The sequence below is a fragment of the Bos indicus genome, chromosome 12 (assembly GCF_029378745.1).
Source record: "Bos indicus isolate NIAB-ARS_2022 breed Sahiwal x Tharparkar chromosome 12, NIAB-ARS_B.indTharparkar_mat_pri_1.0, whole genome shotgun sequence".
Lineage (NCBI taxonomy): Eukaryota > Metazoa > Chordata > Mammalia > Artiodactyla > Bovidae > Bos > Bos indicus.
Window position 1 is genome coordinate 74230821 of NC_091771.1, and position 12783 is coordinate 74243603.

The 12783-nt window shown below is 40.3% G+C and overlaps 1 protein-coding gene across 1 annotated transcript in view; it reads right to left on the reverse strand.

Moving 5' to 3' along the window:
• LOC139186162 (ATP-binding cassette sub-family C member 4-like) overlaps positions 1-12783 on the reverse strand; it is a 183774-nt gene that overhangs the window by 73897 nt on the left and 97094 nt on the right. Inside the window, exon 21 of the mRNA XM_070799967.1 lies at positions 5181-5331. Within this exon, the coding sequence (XP_070656068.1) occupies positions 5181-5331 (151 nt within the window). The remainder of the gene's footprint in view (positions 1-5180; positions 5332-12783) is intronic.

Here is a 12783-nt window from a genome sequence, read left to right on the forward strand (position 1 = left end):
TGAATTAAGTATGTCAGAGAGGGAGAAATATCATATGACATCCCTTATAGGTGTAATCTAAAAAATGAAATAAATGAACTTACTTACAAACAGAAAGAGACTCACAGACTGAGACAACAAACTTACAGTTTCTGGGGGGAAGGATGGGAGGAAGGGATAGTTAGGGAGTGTGGGATAGACATGTACATACTGTTATATTTAAAACAAATAACCAACAAGGACCTATTTTGTACAGCACATGGAATGTTATGTGACAGCCTGGATGGGAGGGGAGTTTGGGGGAGAATGGATACAAATATATGTATGGCTGGGTCTCTTCACTGTTCACCTGAAACCATCACAACATTGCTTGTTATTTGGCTATACCCCAATACAAAATTTAAAGTTTTAAAAACAAACGAAAAGAGTTGGCTTAGAGAAAGGCAACCAGATGCCATCCAGATTTTATGCACTGTTCTATGACTGCTGTTATGCTCACTTTTGCAAAAATGTACCCATTAAACCCATTAAAAGCAGCTATATAATTGTCATTAAGCTGGAAAAAAAAAAAAAAAAAAGAAGTCGCCCTAAGCTTCCAGAGACAGCTTGGCAGTAGGATCTGAAACTAAATCTCAGAATGTCTGTAGTCCATCAGAGCACAAGGATGAAGCAAGTTCAAGCCTTCTGAATACAGCAGTCAGGTGTCCCTGTTTTTACTAGTGCCTTCAGCAGTGACCTTAAGACATACCATCAGTTACTGTTTCAAGAAAACAGTGGTATTATTCATGGCACAGACCCCACACACACACCTAGAGGGAGAACATAAAGAGTTCTAATTAACTGGCCACCACGTTTGCTTATATGGGGTGTGAAGGAGGGGGTATCTGGATTGAATATTTTGCTATCTAATGTTTTTGCAGCATACTGTGGTGCAAAAAAAAAAAAAAAAAACAACAATATTCCATAGGGAAGGGGCCAAAGTTCTCAGACTCTCCAGATCAAACACTGAGAAAACCCAGTAGTTATGTTTAGCCACTCAGTCGTGTCTGATCCCTTGTGAGCCCATGGACTGCAGGATGCCAGGCTGCCCTGTCGATCACCAATTCCTGGAGCTTGCTCAAACCCATGTACATTAAGTCGGTGATGCCATCCAACCATCTCATCCTCTGTCATACCCTTCTCTTCCTGCCTTCAATCTTTTCAAGCATCAGGGTCTGTTCCAATGAGTCAGTTCTTTGCATCAGGTGATCAAAGTATTGGAGTTTCAGCTTCAACATCAGTCTTTCCAATGAATATTCAGTGTTGATTTCCTTTAGGATTGATTGCTTTCATCTCCTTGCTGTCCAAGGGACTCCCAAGAGTCTTCTCAAACACCACAGTTCAAAAGCATCAATTCTTCAGTGCTCAGCTTTCTTTATAGTCCAATTCTCACATCTATACATGACTACTGGAAAAACCATAGCCTTGACTAAATGGACCTTGCAGGCAAAGTAATGTCTTTGCTTTTTAATATGCTGTCTAGGTTGGTTATAACTTTTCTTCCAAGGAGTAAGCCTCTTCATTTCATGGCTTCGGTCACCATCTGCAGTGATTTTGGAGCCCAGAAAAATAAAGTCAGCCACTGTTTCCATTATTTCCCCACCTATTTGCCATGAAGTGATGGGACCGTATGCCATGATCTTAGTTTTCTGAATGTTGAGCTTTCAGTCAACTTTTTCACTCTCTTCTTTCACTGTCATCAAGAGGCTCTTTAGTTCTTCTTCACTTTCTGCCATAAGGGTGGTGTTATCTGCATATCTGAGGTTATTGATATTTCTCTCAGCAATCTTGATTCCAGCTTGTGCTTCATCCAGCCCTGCATTTTGTATGATATACTCTGCATATAAGTTAAATAAGCAAGGTGACAATATACAGCCTTAACGTTCACTTTCCCCAATTTGGAACCAGTCTGTTGCTCCATGTCCGGTTCTAACTGTTGCTTCTTGACCTGCATACAGATTTCTCAGGAGGCAGGTAAGGTGGTCTGGTATTCCCATCTCTTTCAGAATTTTCCACAGTTTGTTGTGATCTACACAGTCAGAGGTTTCGGCATAGTCAATAAAGCAGATTTTTTTTAAACTTTCTTGCTTTTCGATGATCCACTGGATGTTGGCAATTTGATCTCTGGCTCCTCTGCCTTTTCTAAAACGAACTTGAACATCTGGAAGCTCACAGTTCATATATTGATGAAGCCTGGCTTGGAGATTTTTGAGCATGAGTTTGCTAGCGTGTGAGATGAGTGCAATTGTGCGGTAGTTTGAACATTCTTTGGCATTGCCTTTCTTTGGGGTTGGATTGAAAACTGACCTTTCCAGTCCTGTGGCCACTGCTGAGTTTTCCAAATTTGTTGTATATTGAGTTCAGCACTTTCACAACATCATCTTTTAGAATTTGAAATAGCTCAACTGGAATACCATCACCTCCACTAGTTTTCTTTCTAGTGATGCTTCCTAAGGCCCACTTGACTTCACATTCCAGGATATCTGGCTCAGGTGAGTGATCATACGATCGTGGTTATCTGGGTCATGAAGATCTTTTTTGTACAGTTTTCTGTGTATTCTTGCCATCTCTTAATATCTTCTGCTTTTGTTAGGTCTATACCATTTCTGTCCTTTACTGTGCTCCTCTTTGCATGATATGTTCCCTTGGTATCTCTAATTGTCTTCAAGAGCTTTCTAGTCTTTCCCATTCTATTGTTTTCCTCTATTGCTTAGCATTGGTCATGAAAGAAGGTTCTCTCCTTGCTATCTCTCCTTGCTATTCTTGGAACTCTGCATTCAGATGTGTATATCTTTCCTTTGCTCCTTTGCCTTTAGCTTCTCTTCTTTTCTCAGCTATTTGTAAGGGCTCCTAAGACAACCATTTGCCTTTTTTGCATTTTTCTTTCTTGGGGATGGTTTCTAAAAACATTTTGAAAATCCAGTACTTTCTCTTTAAAAAGCCTTAGGAAGTGCCCATCTTTCTTTTCTTATGGATGGGAAGTGGCTCCAGGCATAAATCTTAGTCACAGTTTCCTTCTGGAACAACTCCTCTTTGAATGTACCAGAGACCTGCTTTGCAACAAGACGGTTTAATGGGTCCATTTCATGGTGCTCAGTTGTGTCTGACTCTTTGTGACCCCATGGACTGTAGCCCATCAAGCTCCTCTGTCCATAGAATTTTCCAGGCAAGATTACCAGAGTGGGCTGCCACTTCCTACTCTAGGGGATCCTCCTGAACTAGGGACTGAACCCGTGTCTCTTGCATCTCCTGCATTGCAGAAGGATTCTTTATCACTAGTGCCACTGGGAAGCCCAACTCCATTTCATGAGCAGCCTCAAATCATAAAACGTGTGAGGCCTTGCCTACAGAAGGCTGGATGAAGCTCTTCACTTCCTTTTCGGCCTCCCCGCCTCCTACCTTCCTACCAACTCACATCAGCAGGACGTCATACATACCTGGACTCTACCATTGTGCATCCCATTCAAATGCCTCCTAAGATCAAAACTCATGAATGAGTTTAGCTGATTCTCCTGATGACCAAAATTTTTTCTATAGTTTTTATGAAACCAACAACTACTCTGTATTATGCAAATACTTAGGATAAATGCCTCTTAAAATTTTATTATTAAAAACAAAACATGCAAATGCCACAATAAAAATCTTCTTTGTTTTGATGAACTTGGTTTTTTTTTTTTTTTCCCCACTTAGTATCTACTAGATACTAAGAACCATGGAACTCAATATACTTCTCTTCTTGGCTTGGTTTATGGAAAGTTCACTAGTAACTATCCATGGTTAAGGTTTGTGATATCAACACAAACATCTTCCTTCCTCTTTGGCTATTGTCCTTATACCTTTTAAAAAATACATTTAACAATTCTACTTTCCTTATGATTTCTTATGATTTTTAATATTGATGAAACATATTGATGAAATATGTTTGTGCATTCATGAGATAAGCTCTGATATAATCTATCCTCTGTGAATATCTGTAGAACAGAAGGATTGGTCATAAAATGTGTTCCCCATCATTCTAAGCTACAAAGTTAGATGGAATACTAGACTGCATGCCTACTGAATAATCTTTCTAAGGGGATTATTTTCAGCATCATTTAATGAACAGCCTTGGGGATGGTAGAACACAAACAGTGTGTTCACCCCAAATACTGCTGATGATAAACAGGAAACCTGAAAATAACAGCACTTAGCTTTTTAAAACATTTAACAACTGCAACTTACTTGCCATCTTTTAGGTATATGAAAAAATGTATTTTTCAAAGGTATCATTTCTGGTATATGAGTATACTTCCTGATACCTCCTTTTATTTTCCTAATCTTTTCCTTTCCTTGTCATTTCTAGTAACTCTGGGGTAAAAAAGCTCCCCTATTTCCCTTGTATATTCGTTCCAGTATAATGAAATATTTTATTTTTAATAAAAGTATTTATAGAGTGGCTGTTTTATTAGGAAGTATGCCATGAACAAAACATAAATGGTCCCTAGCCTCAAATTCACCTGCTGCTGCTGCTGCTAAATCACTCAGTTGTGTCTGACTCTGTGTGATCTCATTGACTGTAGCCCATCAGGCTCCTCTGTCCGTGGGATTCTCCAGGCAGAAATATTGTAGTGGGTTGCCATTTCCTTCTCCAGGAGATCTTTCTGACCCAGGGATTGAACCTGTGTCTCATGTCTCCTGCATTGGCAGGTAGGTTCTTTACCACTAGTGCCAACTGGGAAGCTGCCCTTGAACAAGTTGATATCTGGTGCCTCAGCCTTCCTGTCTGTGAAATGGAGAGATGCCACACTGTCTCTGATGATTAGGATGCAGCTTTCTTTGAAAGTCAGTGATGACCCCCAAGTGCCTGCAAAATCTACTCTTCCCAAGGATTCCACCCAGAAAGACAGTGGATCTGGGATGTCTAAGAAGCAGGAGGTAAACAGTTCCCTGGAATCAGGATGTGGCAGGGCAAACTCACCTCTTTGTGCTAAAATACAAAGCCACAGTTAACCTGCCACCTTAAGGGCCACACTGAATAGGGCCCATAATATTCAATTACCTAACATTAACTTAGTGAGAAATTTCAGAAGACAGACTGCAGGATTCCAGGGGTCTGGCTAATGAAATGGCGTAAAGGAAAGCCAGCCTACTTTGCCAAACCAACCTGAGAGTCCCGTACTCACTTGCACATTCCAGGCGTTTAATATCTCGTGACGTCTCTGAGAAATATCGCTGGAGAAAAAAGAAAGCGGTGCCAAGGGGAATCACGGGTATTGCAATCCAAGGAATCACAGCCACCATCACGCCTACTACACCAATCACAAGTAAAAAAGCCTGAAACAGTGAAAATAGATACAGAGGTGTCTTTGTTAAGGATTTTTTCCAAAGATGAACTTTTATGTTTTGTTAGGATTAAACTCTTTTCCCAAAAGATGTGTTGGAATAATAGGGAATGTTTTTCCATCCAAAGAAATAAAATAATGAGTGGTTCTTGTGGTATTTATTGCATGTGTCAAACACTATGAGAAGAATTTTTCAGGTATTAGCTCCTTTGATACACTCAGTAGCCCTATGAGACAGGCATTACTACTTTTAACAGATGAGATAATATTTAAAACTCCCAGGGAAAAAAACTTGAATACCGAACTATCAGGAGTCAACAGGTGTTACTAGAGATGAGTGAGCAGGTATCACAGATGAGGAATCCAGAAGCCTCAGCTATACATGTCAGGTTACAGAAGTGGTTGATTATAAATTCAGTGTCCAGAAAAGTAGGGAAAAATTCAAATGCTGATGTTTGGAAATAGGAATTCTCTTTTTTGGTTTTCAATCCATAGTTAATATTTACTGAGTGCTGACTGTGTACAGGGCCACACATTCAATACTTCACATGTATTAACTCTTTAATCCTCACAATAAACCTATGTAGTAACAGTATTATCTCATTTTACAGATGGAGACACTGAGGTACATAGAGAAGAAAAACAACTTGATCAAGACTACAAAGCCTAAGTTGCAAACCTGGAGAGCCCATGTCATGAGCTATTATGACACATTTAAGCTTGCCCCCAATGTACATCCAACTTTGCACCATTATGCTAAGTATGTAAAATGTCCATTTCAAAGTTTAATGATTAAACACCAACAGATACCATTTATCAGACGTTTACTGCATATAAGGCACTGTGCCAAGAATTCTATGAACACTCATTTAATCATCCCAGCCCATAATGTGATTTTATCTTGGGAAATGACATTGGTCTAAAAAGATGGCAGAAAGAATAGAAACCAAACATTACATGCTGCTGCTTTAAGTATCCATCTTTATAAGGAAAAGTGTGATATCACAATGGACAACTTCAGGCGATAGGAATGCAATCAACACTTAGTGTCTGCCTGCTATGGAAGTGGGGTTGATACTGGGGATGTGTAGATTCACATGGTCTTGGTCAAGGCCTCTGAAGTTTATGATCTCAGGTGGAGACAAATCCATGACAATCTGCACAAGGCAGAGAGGGCAGAGGAAACACAGGGAAGAATATATGAACACTTTTTAAAAGAAATCTAAGAAGAGATTGATAACTGAATTTCACAGGCTGGTTTAACAGAGAGTGGCATGAATAATTTGCAGGTAGTAATCATACCTGATACAAATTTTGACCAAAAAGGAGGCAGGAGAAGGTTGAGATGCTTGTCTGAGTTAACACTGGCTTTTCTGGGTCCTCTCAGCCTGAACACCTGCATCCCATGCTCTCCAACCCAGGGCCTCCCCATCCTTGCCACCCAGGGCAACTGGCCCTGGTACATCTCTAAGGGATGGATTAGGGTGGGTAATGCCTGTATCACAGAGACTTGGGTTATCATTTCATAGCTCTTCCAGATCAGTTTTCTCAGAGGATCTTTACAACTATCTTGTGGATAGGAAAAGTAAGAACTATCATTTCCATTTGTATATAAGAATCATGAAGCTGGGAGAGCAAGTGACTGTCCTAAGTTTTTCCAGGAAGGACTGAAGGTCATGGAGAAAGACAGGAGTGGTTTGTACTCAGGTAATCCAAGAGCCACAGCTGCAGGAGGAGGAGCCTAGAAGGAGGAGGAATCTTCCAGAACTGTGACTCTATGGCCAGGAGCCCTTGCAAAGCAAACTACATTATCTGGATGGATATCCACGTGCTTTCCCTGTTTCTCTCATCTGTGCCATGGTATCAATATAAAACTCAGAATGAAGAGGATGGAATCCTGAAGGAATAAATTATAATCATAAATGAGGGAAAATAGGCCTGTCTGATCTCTCTCCTATTAGACCTCAGTTCAGTTGCTCAGTTGTGTCCAACTGTTTGTGACCCCATGTGCAGGGAGCTGCCCGTGAGAACCGGGTCCTTTGTCCGAAGGACACAGATCTGGGAGCTGCCTCAGTCCTTGAGGGTTTGCTTGCAAACATAGCTCTCTGTCCCGCCACCCCAGAGATTAGGCGCTTATTTACTGCAGGCACCTGGAGTTCTGTACAAACTTCTCACGCACAGGGAAATGTTATCTGGTGTAAGAAATAATAACAGGGAGCCATTCCCATGCTCTCAAGATTTCTTGTGACTGTTTGTAAGATGTATAGGCCAACCAAGAAAAAATGTCAACTGTCTTATCTTTCTTACGCTTTTCTGTATAAATATAAGATGCTGAATAAAGTTGGTGTCAGACTGCATCCCTTCGTGGAGATGTGTCTGAACCTCTCGACCCCATCTTTGTAGTCTCTTGCTTTAGTTTCTTTCTTAGCCCCGCCATGCATGCTCTCGGGACCTGATCGACTTTGCCGGCTGGCACCAGCACCCATGGACCGCAGCACGCCAGGCCTGCCAGTCTATCACCAACTCCAGGAGTTTACCCAAACTCATGTCCATTGAGTTGGTGATACCATCCAGCTATCTCATTCTCTTTTGTCCCCTTCTCCTCCCGCCTACAATCTTTCCCAGCATCAGGGTCTTCTCCAATGAGTCACCTATTAGACCTACAGATGAACAATTTCTTAACAAACACTGGCTTAACTGTGCATCCCACACTACTACAACCTTCATGTTCATAGGGTGGGGTCCTTCCAGCTCCTTTCATGTCTGGTCTTAAGTAAAGTCACTAGGGGTGTCATCATTGGTTGTTAGGGAAAAAAAAAAACAAAAAACCTGCTGAAACATCAATCAGGAAAAAATCCAAATTACAGTTCAGTTTTTTGTTTGTTTGTTTAGCAAATTCACATTATTTGACTGGACAATATTCACCAGTTTCAATCATCTGTTTCTACCCAGTTAAGGGCCTTTAATGACTACCCTAGCCTGCCGATAACCTGGGAAGTGACATAAGATCAAAATGAAGAGAGCTGTGCCAATGCTTTCTCCTTGTATACACATTAAAGATCAGTAACAATTGCTCTCAAAAGATCCCCCATTAGGTTATGTCCTTCAGATTTCATGCCCCTAAATTCTGAAACAATTCAAATAGACCTTCTCTAAGAGTTTTCTTTCTACTTGAAGGACATACTATAGCCAGTCTTATAGTAGATTAAATATTATATAAACACACACACACACATATATACACACACACACAAAATGTATAGGTTTACATTTTAAGTATCTGTGTATATACATTTATGAATATTTTATTTATTTCCAGCTCTCTCAAACTCTTTACAAAAGTTGGTAGAAGGCAAAAATAGGATCTGAGCAAAAAGTCAACACTCTAACAAAGGAAATAGAATATTTCTAGGTGCAATAAACATCCCTTTCTTGAAGCCAATCTCATATCTTCCTTCCACATTCCCAGGATTCCAAGGAACCTAATCCAAACTACACACACAATTCCTCCCATCTGACTGGATTTCAGGCCCATCTGATGGCCCACATCACCATGGCCAGTGCTTCTGTAACTATTTCTCATGATGGCACTGAGACAATGATGTGTACACAGCAGGAGACATGTTGACCCAGAAGCAAGAGACCTAAGTCCTGATGCACCAAGAAATAAGGGAAATCATTTTTTAATATGTTTATAACCTACTTGGAGCACACCATTTGAGAATTCTATCAAAAGTCTATCATTCCATATGAGTAAATGCACACATTCAAGGATAGTATTTCACTTGAAAGTACATGGTGAATTTTCACAAGTCAGAACAAATCTTTAATTTGCAGAGATGACAACGTACACTTGGAGGGGAAATTCCACTAGACAGCTATTGAGGTATCTGAGACTATTAATTTTCAAGAGGGTTTAGGACTCACCCTAAATTAACAGGGATGGTAAGATCCCCCACCCACTTTTTATGTTAGTAAAGCTGGGATATTGCAACACTATAAAAGGATGGTGGTGGGAATTAAATGAGATTATGTACATAATGTGCTTACCAGTTTATGGATAATAAATATAAACTCTAAGTCCATTATTATCACGTTTCAGTGTGCTCTGATCACAGCAGCCAGGGGAGGAGGGAACGGTGTAATACAGATTTAAGGGCTTAAAGAACCTTAAGAATCTCATGAAGTTGGACCCTAAGAGGCCACTCATTCTAACCCCTGGATCAGTTGAGTACTATCCAAGGATATACCAGAGCAGGTGATGCTTTTCTTAGATGTGGTGATGATGTACAAAGTGACTGTGGCTTTTCTCTAGCCACAGAGAAAATTGAATCTAAGGTCTATTTTGTTTGAAGAAGTTATTTTAGAAATAATATGACCAATAAATCTCATTTAGTACAGTTTTTGTCCTCTCTGTATTTTCTTCCCAATTCTACATCTTCCAAAAATTTATCATATTAAGGTTACGGCAGCAAGTCAAGATTTTTTGAGATGTTTATTTTCTTATTCCTTATTCTCTTTGTTTCAACTTCTGCGCTTCTTTGAGAAAACTTACTGTTATGAAACTGCTGAGAATTTAAGGAAAACTAAAGGAAAAGTGGAATCTGTGAATTAACTAAACTAACCTAATTATTCAATTCAGTCCAAAGAGAAGGTCAATTTGACTTTTTCTGTTTCATGTACCATGAACTGGTCTATTGATATCAGAGGAAGTACAAAAGCTAGATTTTGTACACTACTGAATCTTAGGAAATTCAACTGTGTCCACTCCAGTTCAGCCTCTTGGTACAGGCAAACAGCTTGCTTAGGATGTCAGAATGACTAAAGCAGTCATCTCCCCATCTCCCATCCTCAGAAAGGATGCTGTCCTGTGAAGCTATTTCTGACAAGCCACAGTAAGTTCAGTCACTCAGTCATGTCCAACTCTTTGCAACCCCATGGACTGTAGCATACCATGTCTCCCTGTCCATCACCAACTCCTGGAGCTTGCTCAAACTCATATCCATGGAGTCAGTGATGCCATCCAACCATCTCATCCTCTGTCATCCCCTTCTCCTCTTACCTTCAATCTTTCCCAGCATCAAGGTCTTTTCCAATGAGTCAGTTTTTCGCATCAGGTGGCCAAAGTATTGGAGCTTCAGCATCAGTCCTTCCAATGAATATCCAGGACTGATTTCCTTTATGATGGACTGGTTTCATTTCCTTGCTGTTCAAGGGACTCCCAACAGTTTTCTCCAACACCACAGTTCAAAAGCATCAATTCTTTAGTGCTCAGCTTTCTTTGTAGTCCAACTCTCACATCGTTACATGACTATCATAGCGTTGACTAGACGGACCTTTGTCAAGAAGTAATGTCTTTGCTTTTTAATATGCTGTCGAGGCTGGTCATAGCTTTTCTTCCAAGGAGCAAGCTTCTTTTAATTTCAGGGCTTCAGTCACCATCTGCAGTGATTTTGGATCCCTCCAAAATGAATTTGATCATTGTTTCCACTGTTTCCCCATCTACTTGCCATGAAATAATGGGACCATATTCCATGATCTTCATATTTTGAATTTGAGTTTTTAGCCAGCTTTTTCACTCTCCTCTTTCACTTTCATCAAGAGGCTCTTTAGCTCCTTTTTGCTTTCTGCCATAAAGGTGGTATCATCTGCATATCTGAAGTTATAGACATTTCTCCTGGCAATCTTGATTTCAGTTTGTGCTTCATCCAGCCCAGCATTTTGCATGATATACTCTGCATATAAGTTAAATAAGCATGGAGACAATATACAGCTTTGGTGTACTTCTTTCCCAATTTGGGACCAGTCTGTTGTTCTAATTGTTGCATCTTGACCTACAAACAGATTCTCAGGAGGCAGGTAACCCAGATAACCACAATGGTGTGATGACTCACCTAGAGCCAGACATCCTGGGATGTGAAGACAAGTGGGCCTTAGGAAGTATCACTACGAACAAAGCTAGTGGAGGTGATGGAATTCCAGCTGAGCTACTTCAATTCCTAAAAGATGATGCAGTTCGAGTGTTGCACTCAATATGCCAGCAAATTTGGAAAATGCAGCAGTAACCACAGGACTGGAAAAGGTCAATTATCATTCAAATCTCGAAGAAAGACAATGCCAAAGGATGCTCAGACTACCACACAATTGTACTTATCTCACACGGTAGCAAAATAATGCTCAAAATTCTCCAAGCTAGGCTTTGACAGTATGTGAACTGAGAACTTCCAGATGCTCAAGCTGGATTTAGAAAATACAGAGGAACTGGAAATAAAATTGTCAAAATCTGTTGGATCATAGGAAAAGCAAGAGAATTCCAGAAAAATATCTACATTATTATTGACAAACCACGCTGTCATCTAAATAAATTGTTAATGAAGTATACACAAAAGCAGTAAGGAAACAGAAAAAATAATGCTTATGAAAAATGTTAATGGTTTTGCTTAAAATCCTGTTTAATCAAAAAAATTTTAAATTATGAAACTGCTTTATTATTAGTGCCCAGGGCAAATTTTCTCATAATACTGAAGAAATTGTACAATTCTCACCAAAAACTTCATGGATATTCTGCCTGCCCAAATACCAATAATGGATGACATTTCATGAGGCTTGGTATGTGTCCCACCTCTCAATTATTCCACAGGCCTCCTTCAATTTCTTTCTCACAGCAAATCTGAGTAAGAAGGATTATTCTCTCCTTTTATAAAACTGAAAAGTGATACTCAGAGAGATTTAGCAATTTGCCAAAAGTCAAGAACCCACCTGGAATGCAGGTGCCTATGTAGATGTGGGTTCAATCCCTGGGTTGGAAAGATCCCCTAGAGGAGGAAATGGCAACCCACTTCATTATGCCTGCCTGGAAAATCTCATGGGCTCCCCAGAGGATACTGGCGGGCTACACTCCGTGGGGTCGCAAAGAGCCAGACCCAACTGAGCAACTGAGCACACTGGTAATTCAGTCATTCTGACCCCAAGATTGTCCTTTTCGTTTCTGCCTGATACTGTATCCCAAATAAAGATAAAATTAATATTTCAAAATTAATATATAGATATACTCCTGGAGAAGGCGATGGCAACCCACCCCAGTACTCTTGTCTGGAAAATCCCATGGACGGAGGAGCCTTGTAGGCCAGCAGTCCATGGGGTTGCTAAGAGTCGGACACAACTGAGCGACTTCACTTTCACTTTTCATGCATTAGAGAAGGAAATGGCAACCCGTTCCAGTGTTCTTGCCTGGAGAATCCCAGGGATGGTGGAGCCTGGTGGGCTGCAGTCTATGGGGTCACACAGAGTCAGACACAACTGAAGCTACTTAGCAGCAGCAGCAGCAGATATACTCCATTATTATATATTTCCTTCTGTCTGCATTTTCCAGTTTTGTTTGGTTTCTTGGGGCTGTATTTGGTTTCTCCCATGCAGGGATGACTTCCAGATTTCTTTTTATTAG